We start from the raw sequence: 27,036 nt of genomic DNA on the forward strand, positions 1-27,036 counted from the left end.
CTCCCTATCTGACTTCAAGATTTTCCACCAACTTTCTTCATCCACTTCTCCCTCGCTCACACTCTTCACTCCTCCCAAGCACAGCTTCTTTCCGTAACTCAATCCTGACTCTCCCACCTCCAAACCCTGGCTTATGTTGTTCCTCCGGCTGGAAACTCTGTCCCCTATTGAATTCTTCAGACCACCCCTCTGCCCATCTTCAAAGACTTCCTAAAAACCTCCTTCAGAAACCTCTCCCCAGTTAACACCCAAGACCCCAAGACATATCAACCCTGAACCGCCCTTGACACGTATGTGTTTATACCCATCCTCAGCAATTCCACAATTCAATCAATGGCATATATTGAGGGCTTAGTTATGTGCAGACCACTGTACTAAGCACCTGGGAGTTGGTGGACATTTTCCCTATCAACAATGAGCTTACAGTCTAGGAAAGGAGACAGACATTAATATGGTATATTCAGTGATTTGTCCCGCTACTTCATCCTCAGACCTTGGTGCTTCTAGACTGTTAGCCCGTTGTTGGGTAGGGATTGTCTCTATTGGTTGCCAAATTGTACTTTCCAAGCGCTTAGTACAGTGCTCTGCACATGGTAAACGCTCAATAAATATGATTAAATGAATGAATGAATGCTTTTGCTTATTTCCTTGTTCTCCCCTTGCCCTTATTTGTAAATAATTTTGGCCTCTCTGCCTTCCCCATTGGATGGCGAGTCCTTTAGGACAGGGAGCAAGTGTTTCGCTTCAGGGGTCCTCACCCAAGTGCTTTTTTAGTACATTCAGTAAGGGCTTATAAAACCATTGATTGAATGATTGATTCCAATTCCAGATAATTGTTGGATCTTGTTTTGTGTGTTCAATTTCCACAGCTTGCCTATGTGGACTCAAGAGCGGTTCACCTTGGTTCTCTCTTCATTCGCGGCCTCAGCACGTTGGTTTTAGCCAACAGTACTTGTGGGGGTCCCTTCCGCATGGATGATCTGATGCCCTGGCAAGTGTTCGATGGGAAACTTTTCCAACAGAAGTACCAGCAGTCACACAGCGGACAGTCCCCACATGAGCTTTTAGAAGGCAATGTGAGTCAACCCATTATTGGCTATATGTTGTCGTCGCTGAATCAAAAAAGCCTTGTATTTACAAGGCCGTCTACATGGGCTCCCTACAGAAGTCCCTGGGGGAACCCCACTGAGGCTTCACAGGAGGTCCCCCAGACCCTTCTCGAGCACAGCCACGGTGGTTTTTAAGAGGTGCAAAGAGTGACCCCATTTTCCAATTCAAGAAACCAAATTAGGAAACCAAACATCTTACCTGGAAAATCATGTCCACTGGAGGTGTCCACCAGAGAAAATGATGTCCCCTGGGTGCCCCAGACTTTTGCATGCAAACCGCAAAGGGGCTGTTGGTGAAGCCCTGCTGTTTCATCCCTCTGTTTTGAGTCCCGGCCATTGTAACGCAGCATGATGCCATTCCGTAAAAGCCCTGGACTAAATACATGCCATGTGTGCCTCGTGTTGGCATGCCTGGAAGAAATGCTGCTGCTGCAATATTTAAGGCAATTTCAAGGCACTGACAGTTCTATTATGGGGAGGGGGGCCCACCTCAGTCCAGCCTATTTTGAATTTTTCAAGACCTTTACATTCTTTTGCCCTGTTTGAATGACGGTTTTACGCCGCAGAGATTGCCAGCGGAACTTCTAGAGTCATCCAACAGTTGGCGTCGGAGGGGTGGTGACTGGTTAGTCGGGCGGGCTGCCGGCAGTCCGCCCGGGGAGGTGGGACTCTGCAGCGGCATTCTGCGGTGGTTGGTTAGGATGCTCTTCCAACTTCTTCAGGTCGGTCGGTGCACATTTCCTGGAAGGCGTCCAAAGCACGGCCTCAAGCTAAGCTCTCTTGGCCTCAGCTTCCCACTCTTCAAACAATAAGCATGACAATTCCGATCTAGCCAAAGATCATAACAACAAACCCAGATAAAGAGCCTTGTGTTTCAGTTTTGGAGAAAAAGCATAAATGCTTCCCCCACTGCTCCTTTCCCACCCGAACTCTGGGTGGTGGGGGTGGGGTAGGGTGTTACTGAGGAAGGGTTCTCTGAGCTTCACATAAACTCTGGTTCCCCATCAGCAACAAGAGAAATGCACTGAGGTGAGAGGGTTCCTTGGATGGCGGGAGACAGGGGTGGGAGTGTCAGTAGCAGAGAGCTCTCTGAGGAGGGCTTGGTTGATAGAACTTCCATAGCTGAGTCTCCTCTCTTGGGCTCGCCCTTCCTCTTTCTTATTTTCTAGATATTTGTTAAGTGCTTTCTATGTGTCAAACACTGTTCTAAGCACTGGGATAGATACGAGTTAATTAGGTTGGACAGTCCCCATTCCACATGGGGCTCCCGGTCTAAGTAGGAGAAAGAACCGGAGAACCGAGGCACAGAGAGGTTGACTTGTCCAAGGTCACGCAACAAAGCATTTGACAGAGGTGAGATTAGAACCCAGGTCCTCTGACTTCCAAGGCCATGCTCCTTCCCTTAGGCCATGCTGCTTCTCAACACTTTGGAGGAGGCGGGGGCCAGTTGACTTGGTCCCTGTGACCAGCAGTGACTTAGCAATTAGGGCGGAAGCTTGGAAGTGGGGAGTTGGAGACCAGTTTCTAAATCTGTCACTGACTTGCTAGATGACTTTGATGTAGTCCTTTAATGAACCTGCAATTCAGCAGAATTTGAATGCTGAAACAAACAGAAAAGTCCTGAGGGGCAGTCTACTTAAAGAGCTGAAACAATTTCTAGGTTGAGAAGAATGTTGTTTAGAAATTGCCAGCGTCTTGTCGGAAATGGGAAAGCTTTTTCTAGAGGGTGGGCAACATGACCGTTAGCTAAGAGTTCATCTCTGCCCAAATGATTTTGTTGAAATCAGCATGCCAAGTGATCAGTAACGGGGCAGCATAGGACATGCAACAGAACCAGCCGGATGTTTGGGAACCTGGTTTACCAACGCAAGGAGTCACTGGAGAAAAGAAGCAGGCTGTCCCCAACTCAGTGACTGAAATCTGTATCTGTTTCAGAAACTTTGGCTGACGGAGTTCCAACACCTGACGTCCCTCATTTGCAAGACCTGCAACATGAAGAACAGAACTGTTCTGAGCAGACAGAGAGGGGTTGTATTCAACACAGGTGGGCACGACTGGATGTTCGATCAGACATGAGAACACGGGTCAGTGAGAATCTTGAATTAGTATGATCTTTGTCTTCAAGGAGTTTCCAGTCTTGCAGAGCTTGATGGTCCTCCTTTTTCTTCTCCTGGCCCGAAGCTGCCCCAATCCCAATAATAATAATAATGTTGGTATTTGTTAAGTGCTTACTATGTGCAGAGCACTGTTCTAAGCGCTGGGGTAGAAACAGGGTAATCAGGTTGTCCCACATGAGGCTCACAGTTAATCCCCATTTTACAGATGAGGGAACTGAGGCACAGAGAAGTGAAGTGACTTGCCCACAGTCACACAGTTGACAAGTGGCAGAGCCGGGAGTCGAACCCATGACCTCTGACTCCAAAGCCCAGGCTCTTTCCGCTGAGCCACGCTGCTTCCCAATCCCAGCAGCCATTGGTGTCCACCTAGTCGCAAGGAAAAAGCAGAGAAGCATCGTAGCCTAGCGGATAGAGAATGGGCCTGGAAGTCAGAAGAACCTAATAATTGTGATATTTGTTAAGCGCTTACTGTGTTTCAGGCACTCTTCTAATCCCTGGGTTCTAATCCCGGATCCGCCACTTGTCTGTTGTGTAACCTTGCCTAAATCACTTAGCTTCTCTAAGCCTCAGTTACCTCATTTGTAAAATGGGGATTAAGATTGTGAGGCCCATGTGGGACAGGGACTGTGTCCAACCTGATTAGCTTGTATCTACTCCAGTGCTTAGTACAGTGCCTGGTATAGAGTAAGTGCTTAAATACCATTAAAAAAAAGAAGAAGCAACTGTCTCCTGTCAGTTCCTGTTTCCTTCAACCCTGATCACCCCACCTTGCTATTCTGGAACCTTGGGCATCTGGGCAAGGAGGTGTGGTCAGCGTGGGCTGGGGACCTCTCCGAGATTGGATCAAGCTGGGCTTCCCAGTCTCCAAGTACCTGGCCATAAAGCCTGGCTGTGTTTCCCAAACCAACTTGGCCCCACCTTACCAAGCAGGTTCGAGTGAAGTTTACTTAGCGGGGCGAAGTCCTACCTCTGGGGCTTATTAATCGGCTCATTCTGGTCCTCCCAGGAGTACAAGAGAGGATGTGGGAATCCCATGCTCAGCTGTCCTGGCAGCCTCACTCTGCTCCTCCGCGTCACCGTCCAGACCGAAGTCTCCCCGGGCGAGGCCCTCTACCTTCTCCTGCTGGATCGCCGGCCCTTCATCCAGGTAAAAATGCCCACGCGTCGGGTGACACGGGAGAACATTTGCCGCACGTGTGTTTCTCCATTTACTTATCGGTTTCTGACATCCACTGGCCTAGAGGATAGAACAGGGACTTGGGAAACAGAAGGGTGTGGGTTCTAATCCCGGCTCTGCTGCTTGTCTGCTGTGTGACCTTGGGCAATTCACTTCATTTTTCTGTGCCTCAGTTACCTCATCGGTAAAGTGGAGACTCTGTCCAACCTGATTATCTTGTATCTACCCCAGCGCTTAAAACATTGCTTGACACAAAGTAAGCGCTTAACAAATATCATCATCATCATCCTTGGGGGAGTGCTTACTGTGGGCCAACACTGCTGGGTGCTGGCAAAGGCACAGTGATACTGGGCCATACCCAGCTTCCGCCCCCTGCCCCTGGGAGCACCTGGTCCAAAAGAGGGGAGAAAAGAGGGCAGGCACAGCACGGCTGGGAAAGAAGAGGCAGGATGAGTCAGGATGAGTCTAGCAGAAACAGTGATTTGTCAGGGACACCATCAACGTCACCATCTGTTACTACCTCCAGGGAATGGCTATTACATCCCTCAGGGCCACTCTTGGGCCCCCGATCCAACCTTCCTAACACTACCCTGCTGGCCAGGGACTTGGGTCCACCTGCCCTGCTGCTCCTGTGGGGTTATAGTGGTGGGAAAGGGGTCTTCTCCCCAGCGGTGGCAGGCATGAGGATGGGGGCAGCTGCTCTGGGTCAACAGAAACCCCCCACTGCCCCGCATGAGAAGAACAAGAATGAGGCATATGTAGCCACAGAAAAATCATCAAGCATGGCATACCTTTATCCATGTGAGTAGAACAAGCATAGTATATCTCACCCACACGGTAAAGTAAGCACAGTATATGTAGCCTCTGCTCACTTGTCTCGAAGAGCGTTCCACCCTCTCTTCAAAATGCGTTTTACTCATTTTCTCTGAAATTATCAAATATAATAACCATTAGCCCATTTTAATATATATCCGACAATGAAGTAATAGTCCTAAACACATATGCCCTTTTAACTTAATACTAATGAAAGGCAGCAAACAACATGGACTCTGATTTTTCCGTGACTTGGCTCACACGATGTAAGAGGGTTACAGTGTAATCTGGGAAATAAAAACAAATCCTTTACATCTCGCATCTGGGATGCAGATGCTGTCGGTTCGGATGCACATGCTAAGCTGGTTTTGGTGTGCGGTAATTTGCCTATGAAATACGTGGAGGACTTCCCATCCTGTTGAAACCCAAACGGGAAACAGTTGTTGACAACCTAACGCTGAAACCTCTCGGGCAACTCCGCATAAGTCACTGTAGCTTCTCAGGCAGTAGTGTCTCCCCAGTGAGCAGATCCTGGTCACGGCTTGAAATCTACGTTGTGACACTGGAGTCTGTGTCTTCTTTGACTCGGGCAACCTTAAAACTAAGCCCTGGTTTCCAAAACAGTGGCTACCCTAACGGCACCGAGTGTTGTTTAGGAGGGCGCCCGGAGCCCGGTGAAAACCCCTGAGTGATACCCGTGCCGGGGGCGGGGAGGAGGCAGGGACTCTGTGGACCGGGTAGGGGGTCAGTCGTTCCCCTGAGCAAACCTCCCAGAAAGGCCACGGGCAGAAAGGCAGAGCCTGCAGAGGGTCTGGTTGGGCAGCGTTCCGGTGGCCCGTCTTCTGATCCGCTGCAGGCTAGCTACGTATCTCTGCCCGCCGCCGACTGCAGCACCATCTGGACGCTTGTCCAATTGTAACAGAAATGAGATGGGGGCAGAGACCTGCTTCCCTTTACTGAAAATCCCTCTGGTGCTACTTGGACTTGTAGTCCGGGAGGCATTCAGCGTAGGAGGCTAAACAACAGTCTGCCCACCCCAGCCCCCCAGGAATGGATGATGGGAGCTGCTCGTGCCCGAGCTCGACATGGAAAAGAGTCCTGGCCCTGTGGTGGGAGACCTTTGCTGCTCCTGCAGGCGGCTGGGGGGGATGGGTGGGAAGGCATTATTGATGAAGTCTGGTAGCAGAGCTCTGACTGTGCCAGAGCTTGACAGCAGACCAGCCTGCTCCCACCACATGGATCTGCCATGTGGTCCCATAGCAGTCTCTGAGAGAGGGGTGCCGCCCCGCCTTTGGCCTCGCTGGGCATCCGGGAGCAGCAAGGGCCCTTGTGGAAACCTAGAAGGCCAAGCCCTGCAGTTCTTGGGGATGACTGAGGCTCAGGCTTCTACTGCCCTGGCCTCTGCCCAGGGGAGCCCTGCCAGTTTTCAGGGAGTGGTCTGGGCAGGCTGGACTTTATCCAGGCACATCCACGGGGGGCAGACATGGCTTCGCTCCTAGGTCAGATCCACGAGTTGGCCAGGGCTGCCCCCAGCAGCAGAGGGATCTGTGAAACACCTATTCCTCCTAAATGACCCAGGGACGGAACTGAAGGACTCCATCTTTCACCATCACTATTGCTCCTTCCTCCCTCCCGCCCTTATTCTTGACCAGAACCCACTATGGGCCAGGAACCGTGTCTGAACGACCATTTTTATACCTTTTCCCCCAGCGCTTAATGCAGTGTTTGGCACACAGCAGATGCCCAATATAGCACTCTGAACACAATAGGTGCCCAGTAAGGACTATCAATGAATGAGGCATCGTCATTAACCTCCTCCTGAAGGGATTTTTGTGTTATTCGTATTGTCCATCCCAAGCGCTCAGCCCGGGGTTCGGCACACGGTAAGCGCCCAGTAAATACCACTGATGATGGAGACAGGAGAGCCATTGCTTAGGAACCCAAGTTGGGCCTGGCCAGAGCCAGAATCCACTAACACCTTCCCAACAGGGCCAGTGTCTCACCAGGGAGCGGGCTCTGTCAACTCGTTATGAGCAGGCATCGTGTCTGCCAACTCTATTCTACTGTGCTCTCCCAAACGCTTAGTCCTGTGCCCTGCACACAGCAAGCATTCAGAAAATATCATTGATTGATTGAGAAGCAGCCTGGCCTAGTGGATGGAGCACAGGCCTGGGAAATCAGAAGGATCTGGGTTCTAATCCTGGCTCTGCCACTTGTCTGCTGTGTGACCTTGGGCAAGTCATTTCACTTCTCTGGCCCTCAGTTCCCTCATCTGTGAAATGGGGATTGAGACTGTGAACCTCATGTGGGACAGGGACTGTGTCCAGCCTAAATAGCTTGTATCTACCCCCAGCGCTTGAACAGTGCTTGACACGTAGTAAGTGTTTAACAAATACCATTATTATTCCATCAGTGAATGTCTCCTACAGGCCAGAACCAACTAGAAGTGGCAGGCAGCCAGTAGTCACAGAATAGTAGTCACAGTATTTATTAGGTGCTTACTGTGTGCAGAGCAATGTACTAAGCACTGGGAGAGAATACATAGGTGAGATTTAGTAGCATTTCCATCTCTCACACACACACACACACACTCCCCATGTCCTCAAACACACTGTCATCTCACACATACTCACAAACCGTCCCGTGTGTTGACGTATTTGCCGTCTACAGTGCCGAATGCCATTTTTGCTTCTGCCTCTTTGTCTTAAACTCTCGGAGCTCCTGCTCCCAAAGAGCCATACCTGTCCCAATTGCAGGGCCTTGGACTGACCTGTCTGCTTCAGATGACACCCAGGTTTCAGCTGAGATGTAACGTTGTTAAAGGTTTTGTTTCGGCGCTTAGAATGGTGGCCGGCATATAGTAAGCGCCTAACAGATGTCGTTAAAAAACCAACAAAAAGGAAATGTCCTGAAGCAAGTCCTCTGTTGTCCTTGCTTTTGGTGCCCCGATTTTAGCTCATCCTGTTGTATTTGGGTATCCTGCTGTTGTTCAACCTCCTTACTTGTCCTACCCAACACCCTTGTATTACGGTGAGCAGAGCACCAAGGCTAAGAGACTGATCCAGAACTTGGAGATCTGTAGTTCTGTCCTGTTCTTAGATTGTGAGCCCTAGGAAGCAGCGTGGCTCACTGGAAAGAGCACGGGCTTTGGAGTCAGAGGTCATGGGTTCGAACCCCGGCTCTACCACTTGTCAGCTGTGTGACTTTGGGCAAGTCACTTAACTTCTCAGTGCCTCAGTTACCTCATCTGTAAAATGGGGATTAAGACTGTGAGCCCCACGTGGGACAACCTGATTCCCCTGTGTCTACCCCAGCGCTTAGAACAGTGCTCGGCACATAGTAAGCGCTTAACAAATACCAACATTATTATTATTATTAAGAGACAGGTCTGAGTCTAAATCTTACCTATGTATTCTCTCCCAGTACTTAGTACAGTGCTCTGCACACAGTAAGCATCTAATAAATACTGAACTCGTCTATGACAGCTGGCTGGCTAGCTGACACTTTTAGTTGACACTCATTGATGGAATAATAGGAATAGTGGTATTTGTTAAGCGAGCACTATTCTAACCTCTGGTTAGAACACAGTTGGACACAGTCCCTGTCCTACATGGGACTCACAGTCTTAATCCCCAATTTACAGATGAGGCCCAGAGAAGCTAAGTGACTTGCCCAGGGTCACACAGCAGACAAATGGCAGAGCCTGGCTTAGAACCCAGGTTCCTCTGACTCCCAGGCCTGTGCTCCATCTACTAGGCCATGCTATTGCACAGGGACAGGAAACTGACTGCAGGATGCTCCCGAGAGTGTGGTGGGGTGTTTGGCCTTAAGTGGTTAGGAGACAAAGACTTTTAGGGCCTCTTTGGGAGATGCTTTAGATGAGGGTTCTTGCTAATTGAGACCAGTAGGCAAGTTTTCAGGCCAGAAAATTTCCATCTGCAGTTAGAATTCCAGGGGGAACAAGGCCTTCTTTCCAATAACCCTGGCTCCAGTGACCTCCCTTTCTGGATTTGGCTTCCAAAGAGCACTGGATGGTCAGATTGCGGGCAGGTGACTGTGCTTCTCGGAGAGGTTACAGAGGATTCAGAATAGAACCGGAAATTTAGGGTCAGTTTCTAGTCTAATTTCCCTTCTGCCAGAGCTGAATCAGAGCAGGGCCGGTACACTTAGGCCTCTTTCCTAAAAGAATTTTCCGGGCCCCGTAAAAATCAGCCGCAAGATGAAGCTGCAAGCTTCCTGGTCCTGGTCCCAGGAAGAGTTAATCTTGATGATGTTGCTGGATAGAACAATTAGGGATGAATTTTGGTCAGAGAGGCCAGCCGGCCTACAGTCCAGGGAAGCCCAGCGGGAGCTACTGCTCTGGCTGCTGCTGTAACATCTTGTCCTCTGGTCGTTGTCAGTCCTGTTAAAATGGGGCCCGGTGAAGAGCTCTCCCAGGGAAAACAATGGGTAGCAGCCGAGGTGTGAACCCGGCCCCCATTCACCTCCTGGAGGTGTTAAACATCAAAGCTTCCTCGAGACCATTTAAATGCTAGCATTACTAAACCAGGCGGCCTTAGAACAAAAACAGCAGCCACAGTGAGAAATGTTTCAGCTTTTCCCTGCTGTTAGATACCTTTGCGTTGCCCAGCTGGTGACAAACAATCTGTTAAATTCCACAGATAGTGGGCAACCAAATTCCCCCAACAGCTTTTGCAGGTTTTGGTTGCTAAGCTTGAGGGGAACTGGTTTCGGATGCCTGAGCCCATCTACTCTTAGTGCTTGAGTGAGTGTGTACAGCAACAATTCCTAGTATGGACGTGAATGAGTGTGTACAGCAACTCCTAGAATGGGTGTATATCAACTCCGTGTGTATGTGTGAGCATGTACAGAAACTCCTAGTTCCTCACTATTTGCTCTGCCTCTTCCTTGCTGTGTTACCTTAAACGAGTCATTTAACTTTTCTGTGCCTCATTCCTCATCTGCAAAATGGGAATTAAATACCTGTTCCCTGTCCCTCGTGTGTGGCAAAGACTCTGTCTGATCATATTGTATCTACTCCAGCACTCAGCACAGTCCTTAGCACATAGTATGCGCTTAACAAACATCACAGTTGCTATTATTATTTCCCACGCAATGCCTGGCACATAGTGAGCCCTTAACAAATACCAAGATTATTATTCCTCACAGAGCGTGGGGGCGTGGAGAGTATGAGGCCTGCTTCAGTGCTTAGAACAGTGCTTAGCACATAGTAAGCGCTTAACAAATGCCAATATTATTATTATAAACCCAGTGTGTTTGCCTCAACTCTCTCCCTAGCCCACCACTTTTGCCAGAGGGATAGCAGTAAGGAACAAAACGGACCCTGAAGTTTCCTTCTCTTTCTCTCCTCCAACTCTGTCTCTTGAAGAGGGTCCACTGCAGGGTGGTGAAAAGCCCAGAGAGGGAATAAAAGGGAAGAATCCCTTGAAGGTTGGAGAAGCATTGTACTAAGCGCTTAGTACAGTGCTCTGCACACAGTAAGCGCTCAATAAATATGATTGAATGAATGGAGAAGGGCTGTCCAGGGAGAACCTATGGAGGGAGGGGAACCCACTCGACTCCCAAGAAAGGTGAGATGAAAAAGTCAGAATCTGGCCAGGGGTTCATGGAGCATGAAACATCCCGCCCACAAGTTCCTCTACCATCTGAAGGACTGGCAGAATGGCTCCCTCTCCTGGAATTCCATTCCCACTTTTCCTAGTGGCAGTAACAGTGCTTATTGAGCACCTTCGGAGCTCAGTCCACTGTACTAAGTGCTAGGGAAGTCCAGCAGAAGCACAATCCTTGCCCACAAGGAGCTTACCCTCTAACGGGAAGTCAGACTTCAAAACAGCAAGTCGACATACGCGTGCAGATGCTGAGGGTGGCCGTGAGTAAGTAAATACATAAATCAAGACGTAGGTTCAAGAGGCAGCCGCAGAGCTGATTGGACTCGGGGCTCTTGGGGAAAACCGAGGTGGCTCCCCTTCCTTAGCCAAACCCCTACCTGGCGGCCACACTCCCCTACCTAGAGGGCCTAGAGAGGCCCCAGCAGGCAGAGATGTCTAGATTGGTGGGCTGCAGGTCAGGAGGCTAGGCTGAACAGGAGTGGCCTCATCCCCATTTCCTGACAGGAAGAGCTCTGCTCTTTCAACCGGCAACAGCCCTCCCTTCTATTAGTCACTTCCCAACTTCAGGACTGTGGAGGAGCGGGGCGGCAACTGGCTCGCTCCCGAGGCTGGCCGGCCGGCCGCTGACGGGGCAGAACCGGGCCGTCCGGGCCACCGCTGAGCGTGGAGCTCCAGCTGGCTCTACACCAGCCACAGATACTGTCAGCAAAGCCCCTGCCCCTTCCAGCAGGCTCAGAGCCAGCTGGGCCCTGCCGAGGACAAAAGAGTGACCCTGTCTGCACCAATCATTCAATCAATCAGTCGTATTTATTGCGCGTTTACTGTTTGCAAAGCACTGTACTAAGTGCTTGGGTGAGTACAACATAACACAATTGGTAGACACATTCCTCGCCCACAAGGAACTTGTAGTCTAGAGCATCACATCTGCATCTTAGCACCTCCCACCCATGGGTTTGCATGCGCCCACACACAGACACAAACTCACATCCACCACCGTGAGTTTGCGAGTCCAGCCCTCAACAGGATGGTGAAAAGAGGTAAATACTCCTCCGACCCTGGCAGAGAACCGTGACTGGGGAGGCTGAGCAGGATTTGGGTAATCAATAATCTGACTAATCCACAGAGACTCTAATGCTGAACCAGAGGGTAGAAATACAGTCAGGCCTCATGCTGGGCCACCGGGTATTAACCTAGTCCAGCATTTAACCTCGGAACAGGCTAGAGAAGCAGTGTGGCCTAGTGGGTAGAGCACGGGCCTGTAAGAAGGACCTGAATTCTGACCCTGGCTCTGCCACTTGTCTGCTGTGTGACCTTAGGCAAGTCACTTCGTTTCTCTATTCCTCAATTCCCTCATCTGTAAAAAAGGGAATTAAGACTGTGAGCCCCATGTGGGACATGGACTTGTCCAACCTGATTAACTTGTATCTCCCTCAGCAGTTAGTACAGTGCCTGGCACGTAGTAAGCGCTTAACAAATACCATTAACAGCACCACCACAACCCAGCCCCTGGCACATAGTAAGTGCTTAACAAATACCATTAACAGCACCACCACCACCACAACCCAGCCCCGGGCACAAACAAACCTATCTCACTCAGTCCTGAACCCAGACTGGTTAGGGTCCTTACACCGGAGACCAAGATAAGTAGACAGCAGATAAACTGGTTTGTCATGTAGCAGGAGAAAAGATGGTGGCTACCGGTCTATGTGCTTCAGTTACTAAGCATTTTACCAGGCTGTTTTGTTCCTGGTGAACCGAGAGAGATGGGATTGACGGGGCTCTGTTTGATTGTCTTATGTTTTCGGCAGGTAGAGGATTCCGGTCCCAAGAGCGAGGACAAAGGAGAAAGAGATTTCCATTTGCTCCATGGTAAGTGATGAAGACACCTATCCAGCTTGTTAACAGAGAATTGGGCTGAGCTTCTACTCGCCTGGAGGTGGCTCGGATGGACTGGGCTGCTACTTGCCCCCACCGTGCTGTGCCTCACTCTCCAGGACGGGCCTCCAGGACCAGGAGACTGGATGCCCCCTCCCCCCAAAACCACCTCCACCATGGAGGAGGGCTGTAATATTTCCACATGGAGGTGGTAAAAGTCTTGGGCTCCCAAGTCAGAATTTCCAACTTTAATAGGGTAATGCGGACCATAGGCTTGTCATTTCTGCCTCCATCCCCTGCTCCCTCACCCATCCCAAGTTTCCAATAATTGGGGCAAAGCTTTTGTTTTCCCCATAGCTAGCTCCCCAGCCTGAAAAGTCACAAAATGTCAGTCTTTCTGGCCTACCAGCTCTTCAAAGCCTGCTGCTTCCAAGACCATCCCCCTATCCTTCCCGTCCCAATACCCCATTAGCCCCACCCTCTCGTCACCCCCCAACACTCACATTGAAAACTTGGCACCTAGGTCCCCGACTTCCCTTTTGCTTTTGGTGAAACGGTGTTGGGGGGAAGGAAGCTGTAGGGGGAGGAGAGAGACCATATTTAATTGTTTTGAGATCTTCCCACACAAACCTCTCTATAAGCATTGTGTGTCCTTTGTTTGTCCACTCGCCCCATCCTAAAGTGGGTGCAACACTATTCCTATCAGTTTCCACTCAGTTGAAGCCCCAGCAAGAAGCCAGATGGGCCTGAAACTGGCTAATTCAGTTCCCCCCACCCAACCCGAGCAGGCGCATGCACGCGCGCGCACACACACACAGGCTGGCCAAACCACTGTTGCCTGCCAGCTTTTGGCACTCAACTTCTTTGGGGTTTTAGATCATTGGCCCCAAATTGGCCACTGGAATCACTGGAAAGGGGAGAATGGGGAAGCCCTAAATCCGGGCCCCTGGAAAGTGGAAGCATAACCCTCAGTTGGCCTCACTGCAGCCCTTTGCTGTTTTCCCAAGGGGAAGGGAAGTATTGTTTATCTTAGTAACCTAGAAAGCCTGAGGCTCATTTCGCCCAGGCATCCCTAAGGGGAAGAAAATACAGAAAAGGAAACCGAAAGGTGTCGTAGGTCTCCAACTCCGCATGGGCTTCTGATTCTGCTCTTCCTAATGGATTAATAAACCTGTTCTCTCTAAGGCAGATGTTCCTAGTAATAAGAAGGTGGGGTAAATATTTGGGGTTCATTCTTCCCCTTGGAAGTATTCGTGTTCCTTTTGCATCTCCCTTGGGCGTAAAACTGAAAATAAGTACTCTTATCTTGCTCCTTCTTCTCTCTCTGTCTCTCTCCCCCTTTCTTAGAATTAGTATCTTTGGATCTAGGGCAGGGGAAAAGTTGCCATTTTAATTTTTACTACATGAGATCTAAGGGAGGGGTGGAACTGATTGAGCAGGTTGAGTGAGATTGATGCATCTGTTAGTTAATTACGCGTGCCCATTAGGCTCTCTAGAATCTGGTAAATGGCCTACTTTGCCACATTTTCAGTGAAGGTGGTGTTGGGCTTGCTACTGCCCACAAATGTAGCCAGAATGGTGCCACTGCAGTGATTGCCAAGTTCCCTCCATGTGGCCTCCACCACCCCTTATTGTTATTATTATTATTACAATGGTATTTGTTAAGCACTTACTATGTGTCCAGCACTGTTCTAAAAGCTGGGGTAGATCATAGTCTTAATCCCCATTTTTGCAGATGAGTTAACTGAAGCACAGAGAAGTTAAGTGATTTGCCCCAGGTCACACAGCAGACAGTTGGCAGAGCTAGGATTAGAACCCAGATCCTTCTGACTCCCAGATCCATGCTCTGTCCTATAGGCCATGCTGCTTCCCTTACCCACCCATCCCCATCCACTGGCTTGACAGGAGCCCTCACCCAAACACCCACTCCCACTCCAGTCCCTTGGGCCTGGGGGACACTGTCTCAGAATGGGCTGCCTCTTCTCTCTCAGGATCTCGTGCTGGAAGCCTATTCGGGGAAATGGCCTGGGTGCTGCAGGGGGCTCCTTGCTGCCCCAGGCAGGGCCCAAGACACCAGCAAAGGATTAGTTGTTCTCTGATACCCATCCTTTGGGGAAGAGAATGGGCAAGCCCGGAGGAAGAGGTGGTGGTGGAGCAGCAGGAAAAGAATAGGCGGGCAAGTAGGTAGATGGCGGGCAGGAAAAGGAACGGGCAGGAACCTGCCATTTGCTTCCTGGAAAGGCCCAGATATTTGTTTTCCAATGGTTAATTCCCCTAATATTTTAATGACTTCACCCTCACAAAAGAGACTCCTGCCTCGCGCTCTCTCTCTCTCTCTCTTTGGCTATTTGCATAATTGGCTACTTTCATGGTTATTTTCGACCTGCTAATTCCCAGGACAAGGCTCATGTTGTGGAGTGTGGGGATGGACCATTTTTCATTCCATTTTTGATCATTTTCTTTCAGTTCCCTGCCCACCATGCCTTTCAAGCTGTGCTCTGGGCTCCCTAGCCCTTGGGGAGACACACCCTAGTGCACTTTCCACACCCTTCCTCCAGACCCTCCCCCGACCCCTCCCAGAGATTCCTGCAAGTCAGAGAGACCATCCCAGGTAATCGGAGAGCAGAGCTGAGCCCTAAGGCCCCAGTGTAGTACAGAAAAATAAGCATGCAGGCTCACGTAGCTGGATCCCGGGTCCCGTCTTGTAAAAAGCAAGGTCCTGCAGCTCCCCTGTTCCTCTGGAGGTAAACATCCTTTCTTGGGCTTTCCCTCACCACTCTCCGTGGCAGAAGTCCCATCCTACAGCTTCTGGAAGCGACCATTTTCCTCGTAACTGGCCTATTTTGTAGCAGATATATGACTTAGAAAGAGAATGCATCCTGTCAAGAGGCTTAAAAAATAACCAAGCAATGATGAAATACCTCAGATTTTTAAAAACACCTGAAATTCAAGAGAGGGTGATTTTGTTCAGGAAGGTCGGTCTCTGTCTTTCCTGCCATTTGAGTGAATCTAGCACCATGGGTGAAGGTATGAAATGAGTTCTTTACTTTGGGTATGAGAGAGGCCCTTTGAGGAGGATGAGGATGAGACGACCCCTGGATGTAGTGGGGGTGGGGGTCCTCATTCAAGTGAAGGCGAAGATCAGCAAGAGACTCATTTCAAAAGAAGAACCCGTGGGCCTGACCTGATTTGATGGCTCAGGCACCCTGTGACATCTGTATTCATTCAGGCTTGTCTAAGTACATTCCATCCAGTCAGTCAGTCGTATTTACTGAGCGCTTCCTGACTGCATTCCACTGTACTAAAAGCTTGGGGGAGTATAGTATAATAACATAATAGACACATTCCCTGCCCACAATGAGCTTACAGCTCTCGAAAGTTTACAGGGAAAGATCATTTTGCAGCGGAGAGGGAGAGGACATAGGGAAAATGACGAGTTTTGTTTCCACAATCATTAAAGAATCTTATGTAAAATCTGAGTCCCAGGAATGTCCTCAGGGGCCATTGGTGATGTGGTCACCCCACTGGCCCCACACCCCTTGACACCCCCACGGTGGCTTGTCTTCTAGGCACCCCCGATGACACAGAGAAAAACTCTGCAGGGACGAGTTACTCCTGGGAATCAAGCCCCGAAAAACAACAGACTTGCCTCTTTTCTGCCATCGAGATTGAGAAATCAAGATGAATCATTTGATTTGAGGAAGAGGGAGTTCATTAAAATCCCTTACCCTGCTTTTGCTCCTCCCTTCCCTCCCTCTCAGTTTGCTCCTCCCTCCCCTGCCCTGCGCTCCCTCCCTTCTCCCCTCCTCCATGTGTTCCTCCATCCTCCCTGTGTTTCCCTACCCTTCCCTCTCTCCTCCCTCAGCTCCAGCAGCCGGAAGGGGCCAGAATGTGATCAATCATTCAATCAGTGGTACCGATTGATAATCAGTGAATTGTGCGTGCACGCACGTATGAGTGTGGGCGTGGGTTTCCCTGCTGATGGCAGGATGCACCTTTAGCCACTGGCCCATGCTCAGGAAAGGGGCGCGACTGTATTTTGGCAGACTCAGTGTGTCATGGACTCTCTCCTAGCGACACTCCTGCTCTCCACTGCCGTCTCACCAGTGGCGGAGTCGTCCTCGACCCCAAGGACAGAAATGGCAGCGGGACTGGTGGCAGCGATGGTAATTGAGCACCTGCACACAGTCTTGGCGGAACTCGGCATACCAGCAGAGCTTAGGACCTTCCCCACACGGCCCTCGCTCGCTTACTTCCCGAGGACATAGGGAAGGTCCCCTCTGCTCCGCGGGGCATCGTGCCCTCTCCACTCCCCACTGAATGAATACTCATGAATACTCACCCTCCATTCGTACGTGGGATCCTGAAGCAGACCAGCTGATGAGGGTTGTTCTCGGCTCCCGGGAACCTTGCCAGGACCTGGAGTCCTCCTGATCCACTGAGGCGATTCGGCATTTGGCGAGGAGGGCCAGGCAACGGCACTGTAGGGAGGTAAATGATGGGGATCTTAGATCGTCGACGGCACAGTAGAGCATCTTCTGCATTCAGAGCACTGGACTGTCTGTTGCATACAGAGCACTGGACTGGGTGACTGCTCAGTGTCTCCTGGGTGCAGAGCGCCTCAGTGAGTGCCTACTGCATGTAAAGCACTGTACCGCCGGCTGCCTGCTGCATGCCCAGCGCTGCATTAAGTGCGTACTGGTGAACAGACCATTTATTGGGTGTTTTCTGGGCTGAACTTTGGCTGTCTGTAGAGCACTGTGCGGGACACCTTTAGTGTGCAGAGCACTGTCCTGGGCCCTACAGTGTGCACAGAGCATAGCTGGGAACTTGCTGGGTGCAGAGCACTGTACTGAGCACCTACTGTATGAAAATCTTGGTGTCTTGCTTTGTGCACAGATCTGTTCTGGGCACTTATCTGGATGCAGGTGTTGATGATGATGACGGCGCTGGGTGCTGGTGGTGTTTTCTGGTGCCTTACACTCTGGGTTAAGTGGCTTCGTTTTTGAACTCATTGAGGCATTTTCCGGCAATGAGAAGAAGAGCAAGTTAGCAGGCCCCCAGTTTCCCAGCAATTCCGAGAACATGGCCACCCTCCCAAAGGCCCCAACAAAAAGGGATTGTTGCGGGACGGGCGTCGGGTCTGGCCATGTGGCGTGGGAACAATACCGCTCTGCACACCAGCTGACCGCACCCTGCCCGCTGCTTGGTTTTGATTTATTAAAGTTACTTCTTGCTAGAAAGGGCTCCATTTTGTCATTCTATTTTTACATTTGGGGTAAGGCTCTTTTAAGACCCCTTTGTCATCGGGACCCTGGTTCAGGAGGAGACGATCTGAGAAACAGCTTTGCCATTGTGCGAGACATTGATCTTGTTATGCAACCGGGCTAGTCAGTGGGGACGGAGGAGGAGGAGACTAAACCCCTTTTGTCTTCATTGTGTCGACGTCGGGGAGAGATCCCCATGCCTGCACACCCCTCGTCCCCAGCAGCCCCGGGGGGATCCCTCGCTGCTTCCCCAGGTGCTCCGCCTCACCTTCCCGAACACTGGCAACAACCGGGCCCCTCGGCCCCGTCCCTCTCGAGGGCAGCCGCTGGGAGCCTCCCGCTCCCCCTGGCACCACCACCTGGCAAGCTTGTGCCCCCAGCCGTCGAGAGTGCCAGCTGAGCCAGTCGGCACCAATCGGACCTACAGCCTGGGGCCGCCTGGCCCCAGGTTCCTTTCCCATTGCGGTCGGCCTGGTGTGCTTCCAACGTCAGTCCGTCAGTAGCATCACTGAGCCCTTACTGTGTGCATGGCCATACTTCATGCTCGAGAAATCAGTAGAGACAGTCCTTGCCCTCAGGGAACGTACGGTCCAGTGAGAGAGATGAAAGGACGATAAAAGGAATTACGCGTAGTGGGGAGCTGTGGAGTATCAAGGGATAGGAACATTTAAGTGATCCAGGGGATGCAGTTGCCCGACTGCTTAAGTGATAGTGAAGCACTTAACCCCACAGCATTTAGGTCCAGATCTGTAACTTACTGATTTCTGTTAAATGTCTGCCTCCCCCTCTAGACTGTAAGCTTCTTAATAATAATTATTATATTTGTTAAGCACTTACTACATGCAAAGCACTGTTCTAAACGCAGGGGTAGATACACGGTAATAAGGCTGGACACAGTCCCTGTCCCACATGGGGCTCCCAGTCTTAATCCCCATTTTACAGATGAGAAAACTGAGGCACAGAGAAGTTAAATGACTTGCCTAAAGTCACACAGCTGACAAGTGGTGGAGCAGGGATTGGGCAGAGCACGTGTCTGTGATACACTGGACTCTCCCAAGCACTTTGTCCAGTGTGCTGCACCCAGTAAGCGCTCAATAAATACCACTGATTGAAGTGCTAAAATGTGTTGGGGGATGGGGCGAGATTAATCAGAGAAGGTTTTCTGGAAAAGGAGATGCAATTTCAGAAGGGATTTGAGGATGGGGGATAATCAATAGGCTACTAGATGTCAATGGGGAGGGCAGGAGCAAGAGGTCCATGGTGAGTGAGATGAGAATGAGGCCCAGTGAGTAAACTGGCTTGAAAGGAGCAAGGAGTGTAGGCTGGAGTAGAGCGGGAGTGAAGAGAGGATAGGTTCTGGGGAGAGACTGATGGAGAATCTTAAAGCCAATGCCCAGGAGTTTCTGCCTGATGCAGATAAGAATGGGAAACCATCGGAGGTTTTTGAGGCATGGTAGGAGTTGTGCAGAACATTTTAGATAAATACTCCAGGAAGCCAAATGAAGTACGGGAGGTTTTCTATTGCCAGTTTCTTTCTAGGAAGGGGATATAGCTGTTTGCCTTTCATGAAATGGGCTCTCTCTGTGGAGGCTTTTCCATCCTAAACTCTTCTCTTTAGTCTCGTAGCCCTTCTCCCATCAGGTGTGAGTAGCCATATGTAAGACAGTGCGGCCCCACAAAAGAAAACACACTCCCCAGAACTCAGAAAAATCCTGCCCAAGACTTCTCTTGCCTGCCCATCCCTGTCCTCCTCCTTTCCCCACTCACCCCTGGCATCGCTGTCCTCCCTCCCCCACCCCTGGCATCCTCATCCTCAACCCCGAGACCCCAGACTTCTCTCCAGTAGTTCAGCTATCACTGAATGGTGCTGCAATAGAAGGCGCCTGCCCAGCTGAGGATGGGGGAAAGTCACTCGGAAACCGAGTCCTGGAATCTCAGGGTGGCCAGGAATTCGAGAGGTGGGGGCAGGAGCTGGAGTCCATCGAGATGCTCCGGCAACACTGGAGGCCTTCAGCTCTCCCTGCGCCACCCTCCCCCGACCCCAGAGGGTCCCACTCAGTGGCTGCACTTGGGAGTCAGAGGGGTTGGAGGGGGAGGCATAGCCACCCCACTCCCCAGAAGCCTCAACTCCCCAGCTGGAGGTTCCCCTCTGGAAACCCTGGGTCCTCTGTCTGCCCACTGACCCTGGCACCCTGACCCAGAGAGGAAGGGGCCAAGGTCTTTGCTGGTCCAAAGGGCTGACCCTGCCAGGCCCGGTGAGAGTTTCGGACCTGCCCAAGGCCAGGTCACGAGCTCTCCGTGGGCCGGATACCCCTTCCCAACAATGGCTAAAAAGACCCCCATATTCTCTACGTGAGTCCCAGCACCCTCTGGCCAGGTGCCTTCCGGTCAGTCCCCCTCTGCCCAGGTGCTTTTGGTAAGTCCTCCTCTGGCCCAGAGTCATCTGGTCGGTCCCTCTCTGGCCAGGGGCCTGCCAGTCGGTCCTCCTCTGGTCCATCGCCCTCGGGTCAGCCCCCTCCAGCCAGGCTCCCTTGGGAATCCGTGTGGAGGTGGGGCGGGTGCCCTTCTGGCGGGAGGATGGTGCAGGGGCCTCTGGGGAAGAGCGCCAGGCTGCAACATGAGCAAATGCAGCTGCCTCCTCCCGCCCCCCATCCCAGCCCTGGCCCCAGCGCCCACCCCCACCCCCCGAACCCCGCCCCGGCCCCTCTTGGAGAAGCAAAGGGCCGGTGCACGACTCCCCGCTCCGAGCTGGCCAACAATGGAGCGGCGGCTGCCATCTGACCCTCGGTGCAATTTGGAGCTAATTAATAAAGTGACCATTAGGACCGGAGTGGATAATAACAGGAATAAAACAAATTACTGCCATGCTAATGCCTGATGGGGGTCCCGAGGAGACGGCCTCATTGTGGTGTAAATTTCCTCCTGTTTTTTACAAATACCCTTAAAGTGCACCCACTCAACCCCTATGCCGTCCGGGGCCCTCGCTGGCCCCGTAAGAATTAACCCTTCAGAGATCAATCAAGAGCTAATTGCGACGAACAGAGTGCCACCTGGGGAGAAACGTGACTATGCGCCTTCATTATAAAGCTCCCATTCTCTTCTTTTCCTTCCTCCTGCCTCCTCCTTCCCCCTCCCGTATCTCTCTTCCTCCTTCTTCCCTCCTTCCCAATCCCCCACTTCTCCTCCAAGAAGGGAAGCAGCGTGGCTTAGTGGAAAGAGCCCGGGCTTGGGAATCAGAGGTCGAGGATTCTAAACCCGGCTCCGCCACTCGTCAGCTGGGTGACCGTGGGCAGGCCACTTCACTTCTCTGTGCCTCAGTGACCTCATCTGTAAAATGAGGATTAAGACTGTGAACCCCACTTGGGACAACCTGATCACCTTGTATCCTCCCCAGCGCTTAGAACAGTGCTTTGCACATAGTAAGCGCTTAACAAATATCATAATTATTATTATTAATCCAGGAGCCAACTTATCTAAAGGGCATTCTTTAATAGCCATGTTACTGGTCATATCATCCTATTAGAGAACTTGGTGCCCATGTGAATTTTGGTTTATTTCAATCAGTGGTATTTAATGAGCACTTACTTTGTGCAGAACACTTTACTAAACGCGTGGGAGAGAGCAATCCAATAGAATAAACACGATCCGCCCGTCGTTTAGACTGTGAGCCCGTTATTGGGCAGGAATTGTCTCTATCCGTTGCCGAATTGTACGTTTCCCAGCGCTTAGTACAGTGCTCTGCACATAGTAAGTGCTCAATAAATACTATTGAATGAATGATCCCTGCCCACAAGGTGTTTACAGCCTAGAAGGAGAGACAGACATTAAAATAAATTACAGATGGTTAAGTACAGAAGGGCCGTGGGCGTGTATTTCTTCTACTTAATTTACTGTTTACTTTTGCTTTCAACATTTGAATCTCTGGTCGTTTACCTCTTTAACCTAAATGCCTCTTTGTTACTAGATACTCCCAGAAGCGCAGGAGAGCATTCCTGCCCTCGGCAGGCTCCCAGGACAGGTTGCTAGGGATGAAAATCCTCTACCTGTTTCCGAATTTCAGCCTGAATGAAAGAAGTGGCGAAGAAGCGGCCGGTTGGGGCTGACACCTCGGGGTGTCTCATTTTCTGTTTCCTCCCGGGGTGTTGTCATCCCTGCCTTGGCCCTAGCGGCCTCTGGCCGAGGAGAGCTGGAACCCTAACCCTAATCCGACCCCTAACCTCGGTCGGACAGGGACACGCGAAAGCCAACCCACGCAGTGTAAAGGGATGACGGCCCGGGCATCACTTTCTGAGGACGTGTGAATTCAATCCTATTTATTGAGCGCTTACTGTGTGCAAAGCACTGTAATAAGCGTTTAATGTCACCTGATCTTAGAATATTTCTCCAATGGGACTTCTGGACGAACATATCCTCCTCCTCCTCCCCACCCCTTTCCCCAGACCCCTTCCCTGGTCAGCAAGAAGTGTGACGGAGTCACTGTCCAAGCTACAAACTAGATGGGGCAGGGACAGGGGGACTGTTTGAGCGCCCTTTGCTTCTCCCTCCAGCAGTGGTCGGCGCCCTTCCCGCCTAGCCCTCCCCCCACCCACACACCCGGAGAATGGCGTGACTCAGTGGAAAGAGCCCGGTCTTGGGAGTCAGAAGTCATGGGTTCGACTCCCGGCTCTGCCACTTGTCAGCTGTGAGACTGTGGGCAAGTCACTTAACTTCACTGGGCCTCAGTTACCTCATCTGTCAAATGGGGATTAACTGTGAGCTTCACGTGGGACAACCTGATTACCCTGTATCCCAGCGCTTAGAACAGTGCTCTGCACATAGTAAGCGCTTAACAAATACCAACGTTATTATCCCTGGGGCTACTCGGCTTCGAGGCCATGCGTCCAGGCCCACGGATGGCCACTTTTCCTCATTTTTCGCCTTGAATTTCTTTAGTTTGAGTGGAGGTGAGGGGCAGAGGGAGGCTCGCACATTGAGGACTGCCCATTCCAGTCCTCTCTCTCTCCTTCTCCGAGCCAGCCCACATTGGTCAGGGCCGGGGGCTCCGAAAAAGGGAGCTCCAATCCCCGACCCCAAAATCCGGGTGACAGGAGCAAGGCGGCGTTAGGCGTTGGCTCTCCCGGCCCTGAGGTAACATCAGGAGGGGGCAGATGGAAAATTCAATCGTATTTATTTATTTTGGGGGGGAGTAGGGGGCAGAGAGAGGGAAAGCAAGTGCTCTGTCTTTTCCACTCCCATTGCCCAGGCAGACGGCCTAGTGGTCAGCCCAAGGAGGTGGGAGTCAGGAGAGCCTGGTCTATTCCCAGCTCTGCCCCTGGACTATTTGGGACCTTGGGCAAGTCACTTACCATCTTTTGGCCTCAGGTTCCTCTTCGGTAAAATGGGGAGAGTACCAGCGGCCTTTCCCAGCCTCAAAGACTGCGAGGGCCCCAGAGGACGGGGACCGTGTCCGATCTGATTGTCCCATATCTCTTCTAGCACTGAGCACGGTGCTAGCATTAATAAAGGCCATAACCATTCTTAAATACCGACGCTGGCAGCAGCCGTTGGTGGATCTTACGGGGCAGCGACCCAATTCCACCCTTGCCCTCTCCTCGGTGGACCGGAACAGTACGTCTCCTCCCCGGCCCTGGCACCTGGAGAGTTAAAGTGAGTGGGATGTGAGAGTGAGTAGCAGCGCGGCCCAGTAGAAAGAGCCCAGGCCTGGGAGTCAAAGGATTTGGGTTCTAATCCCCGTTCCATCACTTTCCTGCTGTGAAAGTGGCAAGGGCAAAGCACTTAACTTCTCTGTGCCTCGGTTTCCTCATCGATAAAATGGGGATTCAATACCTGCTCTCCCTCCTTGGACTGTGAATCCTGTGTGGGACCTGATTAACTGTAACTACCACAGTGCTTGACCCATACTAAGCACTTAATAATAATTATCACCAAGTGCTTAGTTTATTATTATTATGGGCAAGAGCGAGCCGCAGATGGTGGCTGTCACAGCGCCCCTTGGTATGTTTTCCTGGCTCCGCAGGGCACCGCAGGCCTGGGGTAGGGACGGAGAGAGACCCTGGCGCCCCGGATCCCGGGGTCCCTGGGGAGTTAGAACTGGATGCCCGTCCTTGGGGACAATCAGATACGAGCCTCTGGATCCCAGATCCCCGGGGGTGTCGGAGCTGGGTCCGAGAGCCCCCGCCTTGGGGGTCAGAAATGTGTCCCGGAGTTGCGGGCCTCGGACCCCCGAATCGGAACTTTGTCTCGGAGTCCCGGGGGGAGGGGGTCAGAAGTGGGTCCCGGGGCCCCCCGGCCGTCCTGCCGTCCTCCACACACACCCCACCCCCATCCCCGGGCCGGCCGATCTCCCGGGCGAGGCGGGACAATGCAGCCGCGCCGGGCAGGAAAGGCTGGCTTATGTTTCGGAGCCAGCGCGCGGCGCACCCTCCATCTGTGCTGATGTCAGGCCTGATTGGAACATATGCTGCCCGCTCCCCACCGGCCATCTGCTCGGCGAGCTGATGGACCGGCCCCGTTACTCCGGCAACGCCGCCCCGCACCGCACTCCCCAAGCCCGTGCGCCGGAATGGCCGGGCCCGGCCGGGCTCCCACCCCCGGGGCTCTGGGCTGGAGGGGCCCGGGGCCCAAGGGGAGCGGACAGGCAGCCTTCCTGCCTCAGGAAGGACAGAGAGAAAGAGCGCAGACCTGAGACACGTATCCAAGCTTCCATCCCTCTGCGCATAGCAGCGAGCGAGTAATAAGAAGAAGAAGAATAGCGTTTGTTAAGCGCTTACTCTGAGCGAAGCGCTGGTAAAAACCCCGGGGTAGACAGGAGGTCATCAGGTTGGACACAGTCCTTGTCCCACATGGGGCTCACCGCCTTAATCCCCATTTTACAGTCGAGGTAACAGGTACAGAGAAGTGAAACGACTTGCCCAAGGACACACGGCTAAGTGGCGGAGCCGGGATAAGAACCCACATCCTCTGACTCCCAAGCCATTGCTCTTGCCATTAAGCCACGCTGAGGCTGTGAGTGACTTTCCACACCCTGATGAAGAACCCTGACATTCCCACCTGTGTTCACTCCCAGTGCTTAGCACAGTGCAAACGGACTGTTAGATGCAAACAGTCGGTGTTTAAAAAAATAGTATTACTACTCCAGAGGACGTGGAACTCTGGTTTTCCCAGGTCTTCCAGTGGATCCCTGGCCTCGGGGTGGGTGTTGAGGGGGAGAAAGAGAGAGAGCGCAGACTTGAGACATCTGGCTGTCCTGAGACAGGGAACAACACACACACACACACACACACACACAGCTTGCAAAAATGCACACATCTGATCCATGAGGGTCCAGTGTATAAGGCCCCCTTTTCCTCAGCTCCCCCTCCGTTCCACTTCACCTCGACTCGCTCCCTTCGCTTTCCCCTCCTCCGCCCCACAGCACTTATGTATATATCTATAATTCTATTTATATTGATGCCTGTTTACTTGTTTTGATGTCTGTCCCCTCCCCCCACCCAGACTGTATGCCCGTTGGGGGGAGGGATTGTCTCTTTATTGCTGTATTGCACTTTCTAAGCGCCTAGTACAGTGCTCTGCACGCAGTAAGCGCTCAGTAAATACGACTGAATGAATGATTACGATCTCTATTGCGGCGCCTGAGGACCCACGACATGGACTCATCGTGAAGAGGAACTTGGAGCCACCATTTTTGGACGGAAAATATTGGAAAGATACCATTGTCCATCCTGTGGGAGAAAAGGGTGACACCTTTTGACCCAGCCGAGTGTGTGGACAGGGGTCTGAGGGGTTGCGTCTATTATGGGACAGCGGGGAGGCCCAATTCGGTGACCGGGGCGGGCGGGCACTGGGCCCTTGGCCTGCCCTAGCCCAGGCCGGGCTGGTTCTAGTGGAGCCATGTCCCCGGGTGGGCCGTCGGGTGAAAACTGACCAGGGGCCTGCCACCCCATCCCCACTGCGGCCCATATCTGTCATTTTATTTAGTTGTATTGAGGTCTGTCTCCCCTCTCCTCTAGACCGTGAGCTTCTTGTGGGCAAGGATTCTCACTGTTTACTGTTGTATTGGTCTTTCCTAAGTGCACTGCATGCAGTAAGCCCTTAATGAATGCAACTGAGAAAGCAGGATGGGGCGCCCCCCCCCCCCAGAGAGACCCTCTAGGCTGGGGGTTTCGGGTGGGCTTCTGCGTGACTTCACTGCATCCCACAACACGCGTGTTTGGCACAGTGTGAGGACATCCCCTGATCCCACGGACCCTCCTCTGAATTGACCCAGGTGGGGGGCGGGAGGAGGGCCACAGTGGCCGGGGCCTGGGGAGGCCACACCGGCCTCCTGCGTCCACACACACATCCACGCTCTTCCCCACCCCCCTCGTCGCTGGACCCCCGGGTCCCGGGGTGGGTCAGGCCTAGCAGGGGGCTAGTTTGTCCCGCACGGGAGGAGAGGGCTCCCCCGGCCCGGCCCACAGGAATAGGCAGAAAGGAAGGAGTCGGAGGCACAGCTGCGGGGCCTTCCCTGCCCGCCGCCGGGGGCGGGGAGCTGCTTTTAGCCGCCGCTTTGTGAGAGTCTATTAAGTTAAATTATGAGAAGTGTTTTGAGGTCTTTGACACAGAATTTGAAACGTCGCCTTCCTTATTTACATTTCAGCCTGGATCTGCATGGAAGATTTTCTCCCCATGAATTAACTCCCAGGGAAAACAAACTCCAACACAGAAACAAATACTCATTTTGTGTCTCCCTTTTATAGATATAAAAAAAGGCGGAGAAACGCCCTGCCTGAATTTCCTGGCTAATTTATTCGAAGAGCGTAATTGATGTATCGCCACCCAGACGTATAATTTACACGGCATTAGGGAAAGCCGCCACTGCCTTCTTCCCAGCGGCTGGCAGCTGAGCGTATCACCCGCCTGCCCTGTGCCGGGTGGAGTGTTGGGGTGAGGGGAGCGTGTGGTTGGGTGAGTTCTGGTGGGGCGTGGAAGATGTGGGGAGACAGAGGTGGGCCACGTTAGCCCAGGGAGGTTTAGGGGGCTCCAAAGTCGAAGGTATGATTTCTGTTT

The 27,036-nt window shown here is 52.0% G+C and overlaps 1 protein-coding gene across 2 annotated transcripts in view; it reads left to right on the top strand.

Annotated features, from left to right (window-relative positions):
- The window catches only part of FAM120B (family with sequence similarity 120B), a 70,781-nt gene extending 52,000 nt beyond the window's left edge, over positions 1–18,781 (top strand). Inside the window, exons 7-11 of one of the 2 annotated variants that reach the window (XM_029047353.2) lie at positions 870–1,076; positions 3,045–3,153; positions 4,233–4,373; positions 12,655–12,715; positions 16,796–18,781. In XM_029047353.2, coding sequence (XP_028903186.1) covers positions 870–1,076; positions 3,045–3,153; positions 4,233–4,373; positions 12,655–12,715; positions 16,796–16,895 — 618 coding nt within the window. In that variant the 3' untranslated portion in view covers positions 16,896–18,781. Of the gene's footprint in view, positions 1–869; positions 1,077–3,044; positions 3,154–4,232; positions 4,374–12,654; positions 12,716–16,290; positions 16,493–16,795 lie in introns of those variants that run through there. The other variant, XM_029047354.2, reaches the window with a different exon arrangement.
- The last annotated feature ends 8,255 nt before the right edge of the window (positions 18,782–27,036 follow it).

The sequence above is a fragment of the Ornithorhynchus anatinus genome, chromosome 19 (assembly GCF_004115215.2).
Source record: "Ornithorhynchus anatinus isolate Pmale09 chromosome 19, mOrnAna1.pri.v4, whole genome shotgun sequence".
Taxonomy (NCBI): Eukaryota; Metazoa; Chordata; class Mammalia; order Monotremata; family Ornithorhynchidae; genus Ornithorhynchus; species Ornithorhynchus anatinus.